We start from the raw sequence: 20,777 nt of genomic DNA, 5'->3' as shown, positions 1-20,777 counted from the left end.
TTGGAGGGTGCTAGTGGCATGCTTACTTAAGCTTATGTCTGTTTTATCCCAGGTGGCTTGGACTGCTCCATCTCTTTTGTTTCTCATGTCTTGGGGAAGGTGTGTGTTCATGGATGGCAAAGTGAGTGTTTTACTGTGCTCTTCTGGAGAGGGGGAAAGTGTTTTAGTGTATTAGCATGGGAGGATGACTGTTATGATCAACGGAAGGAATGGGAGACCAACAACTTGATTTGGAGCTGTTCTGAGCTGAGCTGCACAGACTGCTCTCTGAGGCTGCTCTGCTTGTCTGGTAGATATGTCTTGTGGGAGCAGCTGTTGGTCTGGTACTGCTTAGAACTTCGAAGCTACTGAATGCAGTAGTTAACAGGGCTGGGGAAGAAGAAGAAGGAAGATTTTCTGGCTCTTTACTGTCGTGGGGAATTCTGGCCAGTTCCTTAGGCTGCTTAGGGTGGTTCTTACCAGTCAGTTCTCCATTTCTGTTTTGAGCATGAACAAAGAGGAGCAACAGAGCTGGGGAAGGATCTGAAGCATAGTCAGAGGAGGAGCAGCTGGGGGGGCTCAGGGTGGAGGAAAGAAGTCTTAGGGGGGACCTTCTCACTCCACAACTCCCTGACAGGAGGGTGCTGCCAGGTGGGGGTCAGGCTCTGCTCCTAGGGTACAAGGGACAGGACAAGAAGAAATGGCCTCAGACTGTGCCGGGGAGATTTAGATCAGATATTAAGGAAAACTTCCTTGCGGAAAGCTTGGTCAGGCATTGGAACAGACTGCCCAGTGTAGTGGTGGAGTCACTAAATCCATAGAGGGATTTAAAAGCCATGTGGATCTGGCATTTGGGGACATGGTTTAGTGTTGGCCTTGGCAGTGCTGGGTTATAGTTGGACTCAATGATCTTAGAGAGCTTTTCCAACCTAAATGATTCCATGATTCTAGTCATATTTGTACTGCAGGAAAAATTTAGAACTTCAAACTGTACATTGTATTTTTTTCATGTTGTGAAGATCTTGAAATTCTCAGGTTAGTCTCAAATGCTGTTGTACCAGCCTGCTCATCTGGGTTTTTGCTGTTTTCTCTTGCGCTTCAGAGGAAATTCTGGGAGTTTTGGTGCCCCGCCTGACAGACCTCACCAAGTCAGACTGCATCTGGCAGAGGATATGCTGGCAGTTGGTGGAATGTGTGCCAGACCGCTGGATGGAAGCAGTGGTCCTTGGTTTTGTGCAGAGAGCACCTGGGTAAGAACTCTGCTTTCTCCCTGATCCACAGCAAAGGCAGGAGTTGTCACAAATACTTGCAGAATTGGTCTCTGGTAGGTGCTCTGTTTGTGTAGGTGGTTTTTTACACTGCCATTTCCTAAGAGACTCAAGGGATAGAGTAGTTGATTGTTGCCTCTTAGGGAGAACCTACACCATTTCTTGAGTATGTTCATCTTGACATGCAGTGGAAAAACAAGAAAAACAAGTGAAAGCAGTCTTTGCCATGACTGGATCACTGTCTGAGTTTAGAAGTATTCTAGAGACTTAGTTGCAAATAGCTGCTCTCAGATTTTCCTGTGATTAGGAGCAGCATGACAGCAATAACATGGATTCCTGATGTTTTATTGTTGTCTTGTTAGGGCAGATGTCTTGTCCAGATTGCTGGGTAACCTGGTTGTGAAGAACAAGAAGGCTCAGTTTGTGGTGGCACAGAAGATGCTGCTCTTGCAATATGGCCACACGGTGAGGATTCTGTGGGGAGCAGCAGTGTAGTAGTGCCAGGTTTTCCCTGGTACCAATGTAGTTCTTAGCTGAGCTCTTACTCTGCCTGAGTAAGGTTTAACTCTTCATTCCAAAATGAGTCCTCAGTCTCCCCACATTTGTGCAGCTTTAACAGAGGGGGGGTGGTGAACAGTAGCTTTGAAATCATGGGATTCATGTGTTCTCTCAGGGTTAATGGTAATTAGCGAAATTACTGTACTCCTCTGGAACCAAGTGATTATTTGCACAAAGTTTCAGGATTTTGGGGAGCTGAAGGCATTAAATTATTTTAGAATCTGAAAGAGGAGATTGAAACAGCCAGGATCAATCCTTGGGGATAAGAATTATATTAAAGACATGAGATAAGGACCGTTGGGTTTTTTCCTGTGCACCTAAGTTTGTCATGGGATATTAGGAACTATGCTGTGGCTTGTGATGCTGTTGTGAGAGTTGTTCTTTAGACTTCATGAGTTCTATGTTTGCCTGGGACTGTGCTGGTTTTGGTGGTAAAACACTGTACTGTATTTTTGTTACGATTTTCCATGTATTTCATCAGCAACTGCATATGTGTGCTTGCTTGTTTTTTAAACTTGTTTACTTTTCTGTGTCTGAATGTTGTCAACCAGTCCCTTAGAATGAAGTTTAATGTAGTAAATAAAAACAGACACTTGTCATTGCTGGATGGCAGCTTTATAACCAGTTGAAGCAGGAGTTGTGGTTTTCCTTGCAGACGGCAGTGCTGCAGAACCTCCTTGGCTACCTGGCCCTGGACAGCGGCCGGCGCCCCTTGTTGCTCAGAGTAAGGTTCACTGAGTGGCTGATGGGGAACATTCTGCTCTCTGTGTGTCTGGGGGTGCACAGTTTTGATTCTGGTTTCTGGTTGCTGTTCATGAGAGTGAGGGAAGCCCAGCTATATCACAAGTGAGCTGTGATAAATGAATCAAAGCTTTCTGCACTGCTGGCATTAATTTTTCATATTTAATTGGTAAGTTGTCTTACATGTAGCAAAACTAATGAGGCTTGGGTTCTGACAGATGTCCCATGTCCTCTGTCCTTCTCAGCTTCCTCAGTAGCCCTGTTTATGTAGCTGGGCACATGGCAATAAGGGATCAAATTGGTGGACAGTTGTCTGTTTACCAAATGGTTGATGTTTCAGACTCTCTCTCACGCACATTTTCCTCAGTGGGGATGGCTGATATTCTGCCTCTTCAAGTCAGCAGTGTGATGAAACTTTGATGAAATCTGAATATCTGGAAATCCCTACCATTTTGTCAAATTTTTTTTCACTGTTTACGTTTTCTAAGATGATATGGAAGGACTGACAGTTATATAAAATGGGACTAAACTCAGATAAAACCTTATCATATCATACTGGTTTTTGATAATAATACTTTGCATTATATGCTTTGCATATAATATTTATTAAGGAGAAATAAACATCACTTTTAAATTTAAAAACCCATTATATTTAACCGTATCTTAATTGAAAGTGCAGTTCTTGGGTGGTCAAACACAGTACGTTTTGGGCTCTGAAATACAAAATTTGTATTTTCTTCCCTCTTTGTAGGGAGAGTAAAAATGTACTTCAAAAATTACCTCTGTGTAGAAAAGATCCATTTCAGGCCAACCTGATTTCTGTGGTGTAGGTGCTGCAGGACCTGTTGGAGACCTGGAGCAGCAGCAGTGCTGTGAAACACTCGCCAGCTGAGCAGCAGCTGTACATTAGCAAGGCCATCCTCATCTGCCTCTCCCACCTGAAGGAGCCTGAAATTGCAAGCTGCAGACAAGGTGAGGCTATATGAGAAGTGGGGCTTAGATTTTTTCAGCAGAGTGTCTTACTAGCAGAGTGTGTAGAAAAATATCTTGTTTTGATCTGTGGATAAGCAGAATTGTCCCATATTTACCTTGGCAAATGGGGTAACCTGCTGGAGTCCTCTTCAGCATTGATATGATAGAATTCCAAGTGCATTACTTTAGGTTATGGAATTGAAGAAGGTCTATTTTTGTCTTTCGGTTCTTACCTGAGTTGTGATTTAAAAACCCAGAATTTTTGTCACAGGAAAACAAGGACTGACTCTGGGACTAGTGAGGGGAATGGTGTGATTTGTAACTTATAGGCTTAACCTTGGAGCACGGGTGCAGCTCCAGACAGGCAGGGAAAGTAACTGGGGGTAAAAAGCTGTTAGCTCGGTGTCTGACAGTCCATGGGCATTCCTCAGTGTGAAGTGAGCAGGTTAGTCACTGGCACGGACCTCCGGTTATGTGCTCACACAGTGCATAGGACACTGAGGTCCTGGCCTAACATATCTGTTTCTGTTGAAATTTTTTTAAAAAGCTGTAAAATGTCTAGAATTACTTATGTGTGTGTGTGACTTGTGGGGGATGTGAAGATTCACTTCAAGACTTGCTCATCTGTTTCATTCTAGAATTAATTGTTTAAGTGAATAAGCAACTTGATATGTATTACCAGTTCTGTAGTTTTATAGTCAGTTTTTTGTCTGACAGCTGTTGGAAAGATAAGCTTTCTGAGATGAAGGAGATCAGTCAAACAGCAGTAAGCCTGCCTGGTGAAGCTGGCAACTGGTGTTCCCTGAGGGCTGAGAAATACTTGTGTTACCTGCCTGTTTGAGCTTATCCAAAGTTAGGCAAATATCTGTCTCTATGTGATTCTTGTAGTGGTCAGAACTTGTAATGTCCTCAAAACATAACATTTATTTAAGTGACTCTGAAACGCTCTAAAGCCAAACTAAAGATTGGCTTGACTTACCATCCTTTTTTGTTTCAGTGAAAACCAAAATATTGCAAATTTAGAATATATTGTGATGTTTTGTTGACTTTGTACCCCCATGGAAGGGTGTGGGTTTGCTGTGCTGGTGCTGAAGGGCACCGCTGACACTGCAGAGAAGGAAGCCACAGTTCAGGGGCCCTTTCTATCCATTATTGTGTGATGAGTGGGTAAAGCTTCCCTCAGGGAAGTACTAAAGATGGGTGTTTCTGCCACTGTTTCAGAATTTCAAACATGCAGTGTGTGCTGGCTGTTTGTTTCAGAGCTTCTGACAAGCATGATGGAGGGTGTGAAATGCCACTTGGAGAGCAGTCTGCCCCAGCTGCGGCGTCTGGGCATGGTGGTGGCAGAGAGCATCAGCTTGAACATAAACACCGAGGGGCCTGTCCTGAAGTTTGAGGTGAAGGTTTTACTGAAACTTATGACTGGTGTGCTAAGCTTAGAGGAAGTAAAAGCTTTAAACCAGGTGATTCAGGGCATTATAGCACTTTTTTATCTGGAAATAAGGAGAGGCAGTCACACCTTCAAAAAGAGAGAATCTTTTTACGAAAACCAATTGTGTGTAATGATCAGGCGGCTGAGAGTTACCTCAGGAGTGCAATCAACTGGCAGAGGTTAGGATAAACTTGGTAATTAAAGTTTATCTTATTGCATGAGGGAATTAGAATCTGATTTATGGGAGTTGAGGGGAGCTTCAAACCTGAAGCAGAGGTGGGCATTCAGTCCCTGACATGGTGAAAATATCTGTTCTGAGCTGGGATTATCAAGTCTGACATGGAGATATTTGCTCTGCTCTTTCCAGTAGAATTTATGTGACTTATCTGAATAAATCACATTAATTCTTTAAAAGCCTGCCACATTCCTCCTGCCACATTGCCATTTATTAAATGTTTGAAATATGGAAATAACATTCAGACAAGGTGTCATCAGGTACCTTAAACATAAGGACAAAGATTACAGCTGCCTGCTGCTGTCAGCACAGGAATTGAAACAGGATTGGTGAGGGTTCATCTGCTCATGATTTAGTCCATGTGTACTACAAGGGTGAAATGTTGAATGCTGGGCATATTTGCAGTAAGTAATAGAGTGCAGCAAGAGTTATTTTGAATGTCTAGTATGAAGAGGACGATGAAACAAGAGAATTGAAGTCCCTTCTGGTGCAGACTCCATCATTCTGTGTTGTCCCCAGCCTTCCAGATGATGAGTAAGTTGTTGCTACTATTCATGCTGTCTTTTTGCCCTTCTCCATGCCTTTTTCCCATTACACACAAGAACTATGTACAGTATTCAAGATGTTTTATGTATTCTTAAACATCATAATGCACCACCTTCTTACAATGTGATTTAGTTACATTCATAATTCAATTGGTAGTGTGTATTAAAATTGCCTGTTGATAGCTGCATGTGGTGAAACTGTGGTGTAGGGGTCTTCTGTGCCCTTTGGTACAATCAAACGGACATTTCTGTTTGCTTCTTGGAAAGCTGGTATTTGTGTTGTATGCCCCCAGCCCATTCACCCATGACTAAAATCTACTGCGTCTGTCACTCTAAAGACTGCTCTTAACTTCCAGAGCATCTGCTGAGGCTCTTTGGAGCACTTTTTGATCAGCTTTGGAGTGAAGCATTTTATGTTATTAGCAGATGAAGCTGTCCAGCACTCCAGGGAAGTACAAAAGATTTATTGCTCCCATTTTAGGGGCATGATCAGCATAGTCAGCTGTTAGAGACTGGTTTTGAGAATTAGAGAGATGAAAGGACAATGCCAAAGTCCACAGAAATTGGTTGAGACAGAAAAAATATTTCAATTATTGTATTCATCTTATGCAAGATCTAGAAATTGTTAAAGATGTTTTCTTCCAATTTTGAAAAGTCATGGAATGGTTTGGATTGGAAGAGACCTTAAAGTCCATTCCATTCCACACCCTGCCGTGGGCAGGGACACCTTCTGTTAAGAGCAGGTTGCTCCCAGCCCTGTCCAACCTGGCCTTGAATACTTCCAGGGATCCAGGGGCAGCCACAGCTTCTCTAGGCAGCCTGTGCCAGGGCCTGCCCACCATCATAAGGGAGAATTTCTTCCTAATATCCAATCTAAACCAACTCTCAGTTCAGTTTCATTCACAGTTTCAAATCTGGTGCAAGTCAATGTGATCTGGTTATTGGAGTCTTTCCTTAGCAGTCCCAGGTATTGTGCAGGGGAACACAGCAAACTAGCCAGTCAAGTTTTTTTAATCCATTGCTCTTCTGTTAGAAAATTCTGCTTATTTTCTCCCCTTACTCCATTCTCCTTCCCAGTACTTTGTTCTTTGTGTCAGCCAAGCTGAGTGTGAAACTGCAGCAGAAATAATTACCTGCTGTTCTATTTAGGCAGCAAGGGTTGGTAGGGTGGGTAGTTTCTTCCTTGTAAGAACTATTACTGTATCCATTTTAAAATTTCTTGTTCTTCACAGCAGGAGTGAGAAAGCAGGTGCTGCACTGCCATTGGTACCAGAGAGGAATGAGAAATCCTATACAGCAGCCCCGGTTAAGGCAGATGAGGAGTCAGATGCTGAACTTGACAGGTACGGAGCAAGAAACAGGGAGGAAATGGGAAATAAATGGCAGATGTGGGGGAAAAGGATCTGTCAGTACCTGCATTTCTTGGCAATTGTTGTGATTTCTGACCTTGGTCAGCTGAGTGGTTTGCAGCAGAGCAGGGCTTTGCGTAGAAAATTGCATAGTCAGTAAATTAGGCAAGGCCTGTGTTGTGTGCAACTGCTGTATTTGTTCTGTTTGACTTAAATATGTATTTCTTCGAAATTGTGGATGGATTTACCCATTTTAATAGTGGACCTGCTTTGTATATATATGTTAATATGTATATATGTATGTATTTCTTTTATATATATATATATATATATATATATATACACACACACATAAATCTAAAATTAAATCTCAAGAGTCAGTTTTAGTCTCTTGGTCATCTGTATCCTGTCCTTGACCAGGATATCCAGTTCCAGATCTGATCACAGAACTGCTCTTGCCCTAGAACTCCCAAGGATCTCTCTCAGGCCAGGCTTCAGCAGTGCTGCTGAGTGATACAGGAGTGATGTGGTTACAACAGTGTATGCGTTGGTTCTTTCTCTTTGTTTGGCTATCTGGGTAAAGCAAGAACATCTGCACCCCATAAACTAACCCCTACCTTTAATTCTTTTACAGTGATGATGACCTCATCCCTTATGACATGTCTGAGGATAAAGAGCTAAAACTTAAGGCTCCTATGTATATCCGAGACTGTATTGAAGGTAGGAGATTTTGGGCTGAGTCTTTATCTGTTTCTTACTGAACTTGGGAGAGTGAACTCTTGCATAGGTTTATTTTTCTGATCTAATTTGAAGAAGCTATAGAATTTTTGAGTCATTTCAGTTTAGTTCCTAATGCTGGTCATGCTGAGTTCTGTACCAAGACAAATGATTGGCAGAAGGAAGTTTGGGTATATACCCAAACACAGCCATTCTGTTAATAACTTGGTTTGTCCTTTGATTTCAGTTCTGACTGGATCAAGATCTGAAGATGTGGACAAATGGGAAGCTACAGTCAAGGCACTTGAGAGCTTGGTTCGGAGGAATCCAGTAGCAACAAGAGAGGTGAAGTAATATGAACTAGGTTACAAGAGGGCTGTATTGCCCTTTGCTGTCATGAGGAGACTAAACATGCCAGTGGAGCAGAAGGCCTGGCTAATGTGTAACTGGGTTAATGGTACACATTCACAAGCTTTCAGCTTGGAAGTAGAAGGAAATAGTTGCCTTGAAGGTGAGGCACGGGGGAACAGAGAAGCAGCAAAAGTGCTGGCAGCACCCTGCCATCTCCAGTGCTCAAAATGAAACATAATACAAGTAGTGTTTTCTAGTGTGAGGAAGCTCCATGCTTTATGCTGGGCAGGAAAAACACTAAAAAATGAGATTACAGAGCAGGCATTTTGTATTTTGAATCGAAATTCAGTTTGTTATCCCCCAACGAAAATGGAGGCAAAATCAAATGCACTTTCCCTATTTGCTTGTACAAGCATAATGTCTTGTGGAGGAAGTAATTGGATTGTACTGGTCAAGATAAAAAGCTCAGGGGAGAGGAATGTGGGACAGGGTCACTGTGTGAAGAGTGCTTGTCACTACCTGCTAGTGAGCACTTGCAAGTGTCAGAGACACCAGCTGAGAAAGAGAAGGGCTGTGCTGCTGTACCCTTTAACCCATCTGTTACAGTGACTATTCATTCAATGTCATGATGCTACTACTTCTCCAAAACAGTCCCAGTGAAATGTGAACAGAGAATTGGCAGGTGGAGAATCTGTTCAGGGTTTTGGGAAATAAGTCTGATGGCATTTGGCTTAATGTGTTCTCTCGCTCCTAAGGAATGGACATGTTGCCTAAACAAAATACCTCCTTGTCTTTGTTTGACCATTAGAAGTGGTCCATAATTCCTATGAGGAAAAATCCCAAACACCATCAGGGTTTTGATTCTTTTTTTCATACTTTGAGCAGGTTAGCGTGGAGCTGGCAAAAATATTATTGCATCTGGAGGAGAAGACCTGCATTGAAGGCTTTGTGGAGCTCCGTCAAAGAGCTCAAGTAGCTGTTTTAACCACAGACCCAATACCTGTGAGTTCCTCCTACTATTTTCCTTTTTCCAATTGAAGCACAGGCAAAAATTGAAGCAGCTGAAGTCTCTTTCTCATTTGGTAGAGGGAGCTGTCTGGGTGGTAGAACAGGTAGTTCAGGTCTAACAACATTTATGCTCCTGAAGAATGTGCAAGGAATGTCTGAACCAGTGGGAAGAAGAGCACCCTGTCAAACAGAGGAACTGTGTGGAGGCTGTTAGTTTGATTGTACCTGAAAAGGCAGATCAGATAAGAACTTGTTGTACTGAAGGGTTTCACATAAAGGGAAGCTAGGGCACAGAGGGCTTCTACAAAGACCTGACTGGTGACTGTAATCAGGGAATCACAGACTGGTTTAGGTGGGAAAGGATCTTTAAAGTCCATCTCATTCCAACCCCCTGCCATGGCAGGGACACCTTCCACTATCCCAGGTAGCTCTGAGCTCTGTCCAGCCTGGCCTTGGACATTTCCAGGGATCCAGGGGCAGCCACAGCTTCTCTGGGCAGCCTGTGACAGGGCCTCAGCACCTTTACAGGGAAGAATTCCTTCCTAATATCCAATCTAGATCTATTTTCTGCCAGTTTAACATCTTTATCTTTTATGCTAGCCAGGCCCGAGTAAAAAGCCTCCGTCCATCTTTCCTATAATGTTCTTTAAGTACTGAAAGGCCACAGTGACGTCTCCTAGCTGCTGTGGTGCTTGTTTGGGTACTTCTGCATAGGAGGGTGAGAAGAGTGATGCTGTCTCATCTGTCATTTAGATTTTTTGGGAGAATCTAGAAGTGGAAGTGTCTGAATTTCCCATTTGCACTGTTTCTTCCCATCTCTTGGAGGCTTGCTGTTACCTAACAGGAAGCAGAACCTGTGAAATTAAATGCTTTTAGAGTTAATGGGAAGGCTTTTTCTAGCCTGGGTCTGTGTTCATTGTACCCTGATATTTCTGTACAGGTTGCAAAGTACTTGACCTCTCAGTTCTACTCTCTGAACTACAGTCTCCGTCAGCGCATGGACATCCTTGATGTGAGTGCTCTTACTTCCCACTTTCCTTCTGTCTGTTGCACCGGTGCTGAGGTGTATTGGGATTACCTTTTATTCCTCATGGGAGAAGGCAGAGGCACGGGAATCTCTTACATTACTATTTGTGTGTGGCATTCCCCTCTCATTCCTAACCCTGCTAACACTCCATCACATAGGGATCTCTCCCCACAGAATGCAGAGCATGTGTTGGGCATTTGCTTGGGAGAAGCCGCTGTTTACTTTCACATCATCAGTCTGTTTTATCTTCCCTTTCTGAAGGACAGTGATCTGTCTGTGACTCCTTCCACACTTGAGTCTGAAGGAGGAGCCGCCGCTCTGTTTCAGGGCTAAGTGACCAAGTGCTTGGCCAGTACCTCAGAGCCAGGTGGCTGTTGAAGGTCAATTTCCTGCTGTTCTTCACTCTAAAATTGTTGTGCCTTTCTGCCTTGTTGCTCTTGTCAGTTTGGATGCAGGGAACGCTTTTGTTGTTCCCTAGGAATTACCCATTTTCAACGGAACCTCTCTCTGTTTTATTTAGGTATTGGTTTTGGCAGCTCAGGAACTGTCCTGTCCCAAATTCCATGGGAAGAGCAAACATTCTGATGTCCAAAAGCCTTGTATCCAGCTCCTTCCGGAAAGTGACAGCTCTAAGGGCTGGAGAAGAATTGTTGATGAGAGGATCAAAAGAAAGACTCGGAGATTTGATACGGTGAGGCCAGAGGCAAACTAATGTAAAATCCACCAGAAACAGGGACACTTGGAGTTACTGCAAGCTCTGTCTGGAAAGAGCAAAATACCTGTGAAAGTGGACCCAATCCAAAGGAAAGTTTGGATTTCCCCTCTCCAGCAGGGAGAGGAAGATAAACCTGAAATTTCTTACCTGGCTTTGAGAGATAATTGTTGTTCTGTGCTTGTTCTGAGCTTGTGTGGCCACTGCAGGGAGCTGTGACTTCACCTCGCAATCCCAGGGCCTCCATCAGACTAGCTGCCTCTGGGCTACACTGTCTCAGCCTTCCTATTTTCCAGGGAGATAAATTGATGCCAGTTTCCTAGTTTTCAGATCTCCCCTGTGGTTCAGCCTGGAGAGTTTGCCTTCCAAAACTCCTTTATCCCTTGCATGTTCTTATATCTAACTGAGCAGTACTGAGGCATATTGTATTGAAATGTTTAGATGTGGAGAAAATCCGAAATGGGAGGTGAGCAATCCACTTGGGAAACTGGTAGCCGTAGGTGTACAAGCAGTAATTGACGATGGGCTGTCTGCAAGGAATCTGTAGTCTTGACAGTGTCCAGTGAAGTGGAAGAACTAGATGCTGTATCTTGTGCCTAGACTTCATTTTTCTCTTGGACAGGGTCAGTCTCGTGTGGAACTGGCTTCCTGCCCAAACGAGTTCAATTCCGTTGCTGGATATTTCTTTTTCCCATTGATTCAGCACTTTGACAGGTGAGTGTGAACACCTTAGGATGTGGGATGTGGACATATCAACGGCCAGAGTGAACCTTTCTGCTTGTCCTGCTTGCCTCAAAGCTGCAGGCTACAGCCCAGGAGCTGTGCAGGAGCCCGGTGACACCACACTGACACTTGCGTCCTTCACAAAGCTTGTGGAGGAGTGGGTTGTGGTCTCTTGGACTTATCCTTTGAAATCTTGTGGGGCAGGAGTATGTAGGACCCTGCAGAAGTGAAGATCCATCAGCAGGTACTCAGACAAGTAATTCTGGCAGCACCACACCAGTTATCTTGGCTGAGCCCCTACTGTGGGCTGGTTCACACAAACCACAGAGCTCAGACTGCAGTCTTGAACCAAAGTTAGCTCCGTCTCTGGTTTGGCCTATCACCTGCACTAGTCTTTGAGGCCACAGTATAGGACACAGTTTATTGTCAGTCCCTTAAGTCTTTGTGAACCTAAGGAAGGCAGAGTAATCAGTTCCATGATAACCAAGATTATTGTAATACCAGTTGTAATGGTACGTCAGTGGGGGCAGCTTTTGTCTATAGGTCTTTACAGGTAAAGCCTGTTGGTAGATGTGTGATACCTGCTGTATGAGTAGAGGATATTGCTCTGCAAGATACTGGTCTGGGAGGAAAGATGAGAGCAAACAGCTCTGATCTCTGTTAACCTGGTAGTGCCTGTATAATGGCTATTGTTGTAGGGATTCAGGCTTTTGGGGACAACTCCCCCTGCACAACCCTCCTGACTGTTCCAAAGAGTCACTGGTCATCCTTCTCACTGCTACACAACTCTGTGTCTTGCAGGCCTTTAACAACATTTGATCTCCTGGGAGAAGATCACTTAGTACTTGGAAGACTGGTTCACACTTTAGCAGTTCTGATGTACTTGGCTGTCAACACTGTGGTAAGGAAGGGCAGAGGGAAGGCGTGACTTCCAGCCTGGGAACTTGAGGCGTCTTCCAGATTAGCCATGTGTTTCAGGGCCTGGTGCACTGAGACTGGCAGTAAGTTGGAGTTGAGTGGGCTGAGAAGTTGTGAAATGGGCTGGGAAGAAATAGTCAGAAAATAGACATGGGATTCAGGCCACCCCTGCACTGTCTTTTGCTTCTTGTCAATTTCTTGGGGGGATTGGACACATTATTTCACTTTGCTGCCGAAGTTTCCACATCTGTAAAATAAATTCAGTTGTATCTGATCTTAAGAAAACCTTTGTTCAAGCATTTGGACAACACTCCCAAGCTCAGGATGGGATTGTTGGGGTGTCCTATGCAGGGCAGGAGTTGGATTCCTGACCCTTGTGGGTTCCTTCCAGCTCAGGACATACTGTGATTCCATGAGCAGTATGTCTTGAGGCCCAGCTCTACAGGGCAATGTGGATGGTACTCAGTGCTGCTGTCACAATCCTCTTTTGCAGGCAGTGACAGCAATGGGAAAGACACTGCTGGAATTTGTTTGGGCACTGCGTTTCCACACGGACTCGTGAGTTACTGTAGTTGTATACTCTCATTTTTAAAGATCAGCTGTGAGCCAGCCTCCAGTCAGGATTTGTCTTTGTCCAAGACGAGCATCTGGCTCTGGGTGTCAGTGACTTAATGCATTTACTTTGTGCTCTCCTCCAGCTTTGTGTTCTTATGACTGTATTTAATGTCAGCCCAACATATGAGCTTCGCTGGTGTCTTTTGGTGTGGCAGTACAGCCATTACCTATAGAAAGGTTGACAAATTTCCTGACTACCTGTCCATGTGATAATTTCATCTGTGTTTACTCAGGGAGCTCAGAAAACTCTAGATTCAATTCCAGCATTCAGTCTTGGAAAGGAATTAAGACATGTAGCCAAAAGTCTGTAAACATCCAATATCTGTTTTGCTCTCAAATGTGTCCAGAACTCTGAATTGTGCTAGGCTTCTGTGCACAGCACGACAGGGGCTCTGTATGTGAGACACACTGCAAGATTACACCCCTAAGCAGCAGGAATATGGAAAAAGTTGTCATGCCATTTGAAACTGGAGAGCCCCTGAGGTGAGGAAGTCAATGCAGAGCATAAAGCTGCATTACCAGTTCAGTCCTTGTCCACAGGTATGTGCGCCAGGGCCTTTTGTCCTGTATCTCCTCCCTGCTCCTCAGTGTCCCTGCGGAACGGATTCTGGCAGACATGACAGAAGAGCTGTTGGAAACTCAGTCCTGGCTGGGAGGTAAGACCTGGTGGGGTACAGCAGTGCTTTTCTGGTTAGTGGCGTGGTCTTTGTGCAGCATCTCTTTAATTGTGATGGCAGCAGTGATGTCCTGGCATTGTGCATCAGAGATCTGCAGGATCAGCAGGTAGAGCACATGTGTGCTGTAGAGATGCTGGGGTACCTGAGGCATAAGCCAAGAACTGGGTATGGCATTACAAACTGTGACTGTCTTCACAGGCCACCCAGAAAAATCCCCAAAGATAGTCTGTGCCCCCTTTCTCAATGTGAGCAGACAACTGCTCATCTCATGAAGCTGCAGGAAGTGTTGTCACGTTGGCTGTTACCCCCAGGCAGTGACTTTGGCCAGCAGGAACACACAAAGCTTCTACAGCCTGTTCACACTGTGTGCTGATGACGGGGTGTTAGAGCTAAAAACAGGAGGAAGAGGAGCATGGCCTAGTATCTAGTTTCCTATTGTCAATGGAAAGAAAAAGCTACAAAAGACAGCAAATTACTTTAAATGCTGTACCCAGCACACCTTACATCAACACAGACTGTGTCTGTGGGTTCTGGCAGGCTGGAGCTGCACAGATCAGTGTTTCGGTACTGCAGTGAGCTGGAGTGAAAAGAACAACTAATGTTGAAGCCTTCACTGTGTTGTGAGGGTGATTCTTGTTATTCCGTGGTCTGGTTTCCTTCACCATTCTCACTTTCAGTGAGTCGCTTCCCAGAGGGAGCAAGCAGGAAGCAAACTGACCCAGCTGGCCCCTGATCCTGGTGGGTTGGGGTGCTCTGTGCCCTTTGAACGGAAGAGGGCCGCCATGTGGGGCTGAAGACTTCACTTTTCCCATGACACTATGTGCTCTCAGGAATCTGCTTGTCTCTGCATTTAACACTGCTGTTACCAAGTGAAGCCTTTCAGGAATGTATTTCCAGCATGAGGGTTTGCATAATCCATTTTCTGTGAGTTATTTTGGGGAGGAAGAGGATGACCAAGATAGTAGCATCTTCTCATGCTTATGGGTAGTGTAATAGCCCTGTCTTTTCATCTAATGCTTTAGCATGAAAGCTGCATGGTTATTCCTGGTGGGAATGAGAGCAGGGTAAGATAACTGTTGTGGGTATACCAGAGAAAGGAAAACTGCTGTAGGAGTTGTTCAGAAGTCTTGAAGAATTCAGTTTCACATATGGTCAGGTGCAATTTAAGTGCAATTTAAAGGGCTTCTGGAGCTGCTTTCTGAAACACACCAGCTTCTTGGGCTGTGCCTTTGCTATTTATTGTAAAGCTGTTGGGGAAACAGTTCACAGGGAGGTACTGGGCCCTCCCTGCTGCTCCAACAGGTCAAGTCTGGCGCTAGAGACCTGCTTCTGTGACTGAATCACAGGTCTGAGCTCATGGACTTGGCTGTTGCTTCATGACTTTCCAGACAAGATTTGCAAGAGGAGTCATGTATTAGCTGTGCTGTAGCTGGAAATGACAAGCTGTCTTGCATGGGAGCCTTGGCTGCTATGCCTTTAGCCCCTTTGGTTTTAGCTTAAAGTGTCTTTGTTTCTCCCATGTGTTTCTCTCATGGCCAAAGCACAGTGATGAACAGTGGGATATGAAATGCTACATGTGAAGTGCTTAGTAGAAATCCAGAGACTTCTTTCAGTTGGTTGTTACATCTGGACCTCTGCAAACTGCTGTAGTGTGTCCTGTGACTAACTGTTGGCCCTTCAACGTGTTGGCTGCAGCCCTGGCACTGTCTGCACTGGATGCTTTGGGACATATCAGTTATGGAGAGAGACTAGAATCCACTTTGGACTTGTCCATCATTACCCTTAGCTGCCATGCTGGACTTGTTGCTGAGCAGCTTGATCCTTCCTGGGGGAGGAAGGGAATACCTAAATGCTTCTAAGAAATGCCCTAGGAAAGGACATTCCCTGAGGATCCCTTTGATTCCTCAGCAGCTGCCTTTGAGGGAATTCCCCACCCCTTGCAAGTGCTCTGCATCTCTGTCACGGGTAAGTGAGGTTTATGTCAGGACCAACAGAACACTCTGATGCCTTGTGCCTCCCATGCAGTGCCAGCAGTGCCAGGTCCATGCTCATGGAACAGAAACAGCACCAACAGCACTCTAAGCTTTAGAGCTTGTTCCAGTCTGCCTTGTAACCTTCCTTTTCATCTTCTGCAGAGGGAGAATGGAAGCACTAGGGTGCAGCTCTCCCTAGATTATAAATAGCTGTGCTCCAGTGACATGAGTCATGTGTTTGGCCTGACAGTGCCGGGCTCCCAGCACACTACTCGTGCGTACAGGATATCCTCACACAGGCTCCCTGCTCTTCCAGGCTACCCTGCTCAGACATCCTGCATGCATCCTGGTTGTTACTTTGCAGGCCCATGAAGGGCCCCTGGAATAACAGCTGCTGGGAACAGCCTCACGCTGCCCTTACATGCTGTGGGAAGTGTGGAACCCATTGATCAGAAGATTGGTCTTTCAGAGTGGAGAATATGCTGAACCTTGGGGCCTGTCTCCTTCTTTCCCCATTGGCATCCTGACCCCAAATTCAGGAAGGAGCACTGACCATTTTAGATTGCAAGAATGGCAGAGTGGAGACTTTAGACTTTGGAGAAGTGGATTTCTAGCTGCAGACTTCATTCACACTTGTAGTTCAGCTGTACGAAACTTTTGTATAGCTCAAAGTGACAAGTACAAATTCTGGCATGGAGATTATCCCATGGGATCCAAGGTCAGACAGTTTCTACAATGTTTCAGACCAACTGACTGTTTCTCCCTCAAAACTGGAGCACTGCCCCATGTGGCAATCAGGGCTTGGCTGAACTCATGCTGCTTTACATGATCAAGTTTGTACATCTCTGCCTTCTAGCCTAATGCAGTTCCTGCAAGTCCTGATGTCCAAGCCCAGCCATAGGTGCAAATGCTGTTGTTTAGTTCTGTGATTGTCAGTAAAATAGTGAGAAGTGTTAAGGGCACTTTTTCCTATTCTCCAGTTAACAGTGGCTGCTTCTTTTGCAGATGTGATGGAGAAAGACCCTGATGGGGACTGCAGAAGGCTGGCCCTGCAAAACTTGCTGCTAATGGAGAACTTGAAAAAGAAACTTGAAGCTGTTTCTTCCTAGCTGAAGGGTAACAGAAATGACCGTTTCCTTGTGCTCTTGCCAGCTGGATGTATTTGGGCACTGCTGGGGCCTCTTCAGCAGTCACCTGGCTGGAGGAGAGGAAGAAGGGGGAAGGGTGCTGAGCTGTAAGCCAGCAAGCCTGACTTGACATCTGGACTTTGTAGTGGAGGCCAATTGAGTGAGCTCTGGGTATCCGGTACAACGTGTACAGATGCAGGAAGGTAGGCGAGTGCTGCCATCCTCCCGCGCCCCCAGCCCCCACCCCAGCTATTTATAACCTTGGCAGGTCTGAGCACTCAGCTAAAAATACAGGGAAGATCTCACAGAGCCTTCTTGTCAAAAAAACAGGAGGGCTGGGGAGGGCCACTTGCCACTATGACCTGCCCTTTACGAAGGCTCCCACGTCCCTGAGCAGCTGGAATTTAGTGGGCCAGCTGTTGGTCTGCTGCTGGAAGGAGTGGAAGATAAGGCACTGCTGATGGGATGCAAGCACTAGATAACTACACTGAAGTGCTGAAAGTATGCCTGACTTTTAACAGCCTGAGCTAGAGCTGGGAAGGAATAAGACAGGGAATTCTTTTTGTATAATCTTAGTACAGAAGTTTCTACTAAAGAATAAATAATGTTCAGATTTTGACTTTAAAATCTTCCCAAACCTTCTTCCCTGAAAGCAATTTAGAAACTTCATGTTTACCCCAAGTTTTGAAGCAAGTCACAAAACATGAAAAAGAAAAATCATTCTAAGTGTAAGGGCTAGTTGGTAAGAAATGTGAGTGACCGTAACTACTCCTTGGCAGGGCATGGTGACTGGCAGAGAGGTGAGCAGAACCTTGGTTCTTACGTTGAGCTTCACTTTTCTCAGTCGTGCTTGTGCCAGGGGAGAAACTGACCTCCAAAAATCTGACTAGTACAGAGTGGCTTGATGTAACTGCAAGAGAAGGAGCTTCAAAGCAAGAAAGAAAGCTTCACTCACTCAGAGTGACCCAGCTTGAGCAGAGATTGGGCTAGGGGGCATCCAGGATCCCTTCCAACCCAGGCATTCTGTGACTCTGAGGTTTACCCCAGATGTCTGTAAGGAGTTGCTCTAGTCCACATGACCCTCTGATGTATTTAAACAGAGAAGCTTTTGTTGGGGAAACTCTGCCTTCAGCCTGCAGAAGAGGGTAGTTTGATTTTAACCAAGCTCCTACCCAAATGGGATAGGGATTGTTTCAGAAGGTCTCACTTCTAAGGAATCACAGATCTGCACCTTAGCAGATCACAGCTGTACTTGAAAGGCAACTCACAGTTACCACCTTGGTTATTCAGCTCTTCTGTACTGAGAAAAAGTGAAGTTACAATATGCAGTTCTTACTGGGTTTTTCTGCCTCAAATTTATTAAAATACTAAAACCAGCCTTCTGACAGAATGTACATGTGAATTGCTGTATGCTGTGCTTGAGAGAACGTATTAACTCTAATACTGTTGCTTATACAGTCAAGCAGGAAAAAGAAATTTCTTGGTAATAACCAAAAAGCTGTGTGGCAACAGCATGTGATTGATCTGGGCCCCCCTAATGAGGATGGAATAAATGAGCTGATTATAAAGTCAGCTTTGCATTTGGTAAATGATCATTGTCAGGGGTCCTCCACTTCATCAGCCACTTCTTCCTCCTCCCTGTTGTCCATGCTGCCATGGCCGGAGTGTTCTGGGGCCTGGGCTCGGCTCATGGGAACACCAGCTCCTCGGTGCACAGCCTCCATGGTCTGTGGGGACACATAGTAGCTCAGGTTTGAGGCTGGAATTCTTTTCTGCATCTCTTCCAGGTAGCGATAAGCCTAAAGGAATGCAGAGATCACTGTCAGAGGGAGCTACAGGGGCCCCAGTAAACCATTTCTTGTACTTTGCACATTAAAAGTGAAGTTCATCAGCACACCTGGAGGAACTCGCACTTGACACCCTCATGTTTCATCAGAGCACTGGCGCATCTGCCATGAAGGAGCAATTCACTGTTTCCTCAAATAACTGCCATTTTACAGTTTTTTTCTCTGGCCAGGTAGCAAACACAGTGTGGTGGCATTGCTGAGGCATGCACCAGGACTTACCCTCTGTGTCCTGTGAGCTTTCCTTTTCTCCCATAGAATGAAAAATAGAGGTAAAGTTCCTGAGCTGTGCCTCACCCTGCTGCACATTTAGGCTCCTACCATGGAACATCTTCCTGTGTGAGAGCCATGCTCCACCAGGCTGTACCAGCGGACAATATGGCTTCTGTAAGTTAGAAGAATTAAGACTTTACTTACTGTATGGAATTCCTCCACTTGTGCATAATGCTGAACCAAAAATCCCAGGACGTCACCATGCCGGATGGCATTGTCAAAGTCCTGTTCAGCCAGGAGCAGTTCACACTGCCTGACTGCTTCTTCAGTGTCTTCAGGGTAAACTCTAGGAAAGAGGAAAAGGAAGTGTCACAGCCCAAGGAGAGCATTCAGCTTATCCAGACAAGGACAGGGAAGAGTTTTTACTGCATAAGTTTTCATGACAGAAGCCCAAACAAAACCCAGAAATGCCCCTTGTCCTGGGGCTGATTGGCCAGTGTGGGCAGCAAGGGATGCCTGCCCTGCTCAGATGAGACCCCCACCTGCAGAGTTCCCTCCAGCTCTGGGGTTCCAGCACAGGCAGGATATGGAGTTGCTGGAGCAAGTCCAGAGGAGGCCATGAAGGTATTCCAAGGGCTGGAGCCCCTCTGGACCCAGGCTGGGAGAGGTGGGGGTGTTCATCTGGAAAGAAAGCTCCAGGGAGACCTTAGAGCGTCTTCCAGGGCTTAAAGGGGCTCCAGGATAGCTGGAGAGGGACTTGGGACAAGGGCCCTGAGGGACAGGACAAGGGGGAACGGCTTCCCACTCCCAGAGGACATGGTTAGATGGGATATTGGGAAGGAATTGTTCCCTGGGAGAGTGCTGAGGCCCTGGCACAGGGTGCCCAGAGAAACTGTGGCTGCCCCTGGATCCCTGGAAGTGTTCAAGGCCAGGTTGGATGTGGCTTAGAAGAACATGGCGTAGTGGAAGGTGTTCCTGCCTATGACAGGCTTTTGGAACAAAATGGTCTTTAAAGTCCCTTCCCACCCAAACCAGTCAGTGATTCTGTGATTTTATGATAATCACCTTTCCTGGCTACACCTCCCTTGGTCTATATCCTTCTCTTTAAGGTTACCTTTCCATCTTTAATGCAACATTTTAAATGCACTTTTAAAAATCACATTATGATTTCCCTGCTAGAAAAATGTATCAGCAGCTTTTTTTTTTTTTTTTTTGCAGCAAGCTGCAAATTACTTACTAAACTTCAGGTGCTGTTACAACTTCTATTCTGGTATGATATTTCTGTCACTTAGTTTCTGTACTATTCATGCTGCAGCTCACCTCTGAGCATGGATGAACCGCTTCATCAGACTCATCCTGCTCTGCAGGTGAGCAAGTTTGCTTTCTTGTTCCACAGGGCTTCTGGCCTTTGCTTTGGAAAGGCACTTGTATGCTTCTGTCAGTGCTCTGTGGGCTTTTTCATAGTTCTGATACTCATCGATTTCTACCTGCAAGAGGAGAAAGGAGATGGTCTTGTTCCAGAGCCAATAAACCAAACACCTTCAGCAGTCACAGAAAGGGCAGTACCTGAGCACATGCATCATAGAAACCTGCCAGGAGGTCAAGGGCCCCTCCTTTGGTGTAGAAGCTGATGATATTTGCAATAATCTTTGCGTCCTTGCGCCAATCCAGTGACTGCAGGTAGTTGGCTGCCATGATGTAAATTTCTCTCTGTCTGGAAACTCCCGCAAAGAAGATAATTTTCTCAGTATCTCCAGATTTCAGTAATGCCCTCATAGCCTGGCAAGGGAAAG

General features: G+C 45.3%; 2 protein-coding genes across 3 annotated transcripts in view; one reads left to right on the top strand and one right to left on the bottom strand.

The window, feature by feature from the left end:
* TELO2 (telomere maintenance 2) overlaps positions 1-20,777 on the top strand; it is a 26,087-nt gene that overhangs the window by 1,348 nt on the left and 3,962 nt on the right. Inside the window, exons 3-20 of one of the 2 annotated variants that reach the window (XM_031060487.1) lie at positions 53-121; positions 1,082-1,229; positions 1,610-1,712; positions 2,461-2,529; positions 3,377-3,518; positions 4,779-4,915; positions 5,631-5,719; positions 6,963-7,073; positions 7,714-7,799; positions 8,044-8,141; positions 9,033-9,149; positions 10,096-10,167; positions 10,703-10,873; positions 11,517-11,608; positions 12,419-12,518; positions 13,029-13,093; positions 13,691-13,806; positions 16,806-16,916. In XM_031060487.1, the coding sequence (XP_030916347.1) occupies positions 53-121; positions 1,082-1,229; positions 1,610-1,712; positions 2,461-2,529; positions 3,377-3,518; positions 4,779-4,915; positions 5,631-5,719; positions 6,963-7,073; positions 7,714-7,799; positions 8,044-8,141; positions 9,033-9,149; positions 10,096-10,167; positions 10,703-10,873; positions 11,517-11,608; positions 12,419-12,518; positions 13,029-13,093; positions 13,691-13,806; positions 16,806-16,909 (1,889 nt within the window). In that variant the 3' untranslated portion in view covers positions 16,910-16,916. Of the gene's footprint in view, positions 1-52; positions 122-1,081; positions 1,230-1,609; positions 1,713-2,460; positions 2,530-3,376; positions 3,519-4,778; positions 4,916-5,630; positions 5,720-6,962; positions 7,074-7,713; positions 7,800-8,043; positions 8,142-9,032; positions 9,150-10,095; positions 10,168-10,702; positions 10,874-11,516; positions 11,609-12,418; positions 12,519-13,028; positions 13,094-13,690; positions 13,807-16,805; positions 18,306-20,777 lie in introns of those variants that run through there. The other variant, XM_031060488.1, reaches the window with a different exon arrangement.
* The window catches only part of IFT140 (intraflagellar transport 140), a 94,235-nt gene continuing 91,709 nt past the window's right edge, over positions 18,252-20,777 (bottom strand). Inside the window, exons 27-30 of the mRNA XM_005425191.3 lie at positions 20,551-20,763; positions 20,305-20,471; positions 19,189-19,330; positions 18,252-18,726 (exon numbers count right to left, since the gene is read on the bottom strand). Coding sequence (XP_005425248.2) covers positions 18,526-18,726; positions 19,189-19,330; positions 20,305-20,471; positions 20,551-20,763 — 723 coding nt within the window. The 3' untranslated portion in view covers positions 18,252-18,525. The remainder of the gene's footprint in view (positions 18,727-19,188; positions 19,331-20,304; positions 20,472-20,550; positions 20,764-20,777) is intronic.

This window comes from Geospiza fortis, unplaced genomic scaffold (assembly GCF_000277835.1).
Source record: "Geospiza fortis unplaced genomic scaffold, GeoFor_1.0 scaffold114, whole genome shotgun sequence".
Lineage (NCBI taxonomy): Eukaryota > Metazoa > Chordata > Aves > Passeriformes > Thraupidae > Geospiza > Geospiza fortis.
This window is presented reverse-complemented; position numbering and strand designations above follow the sequence as displayed.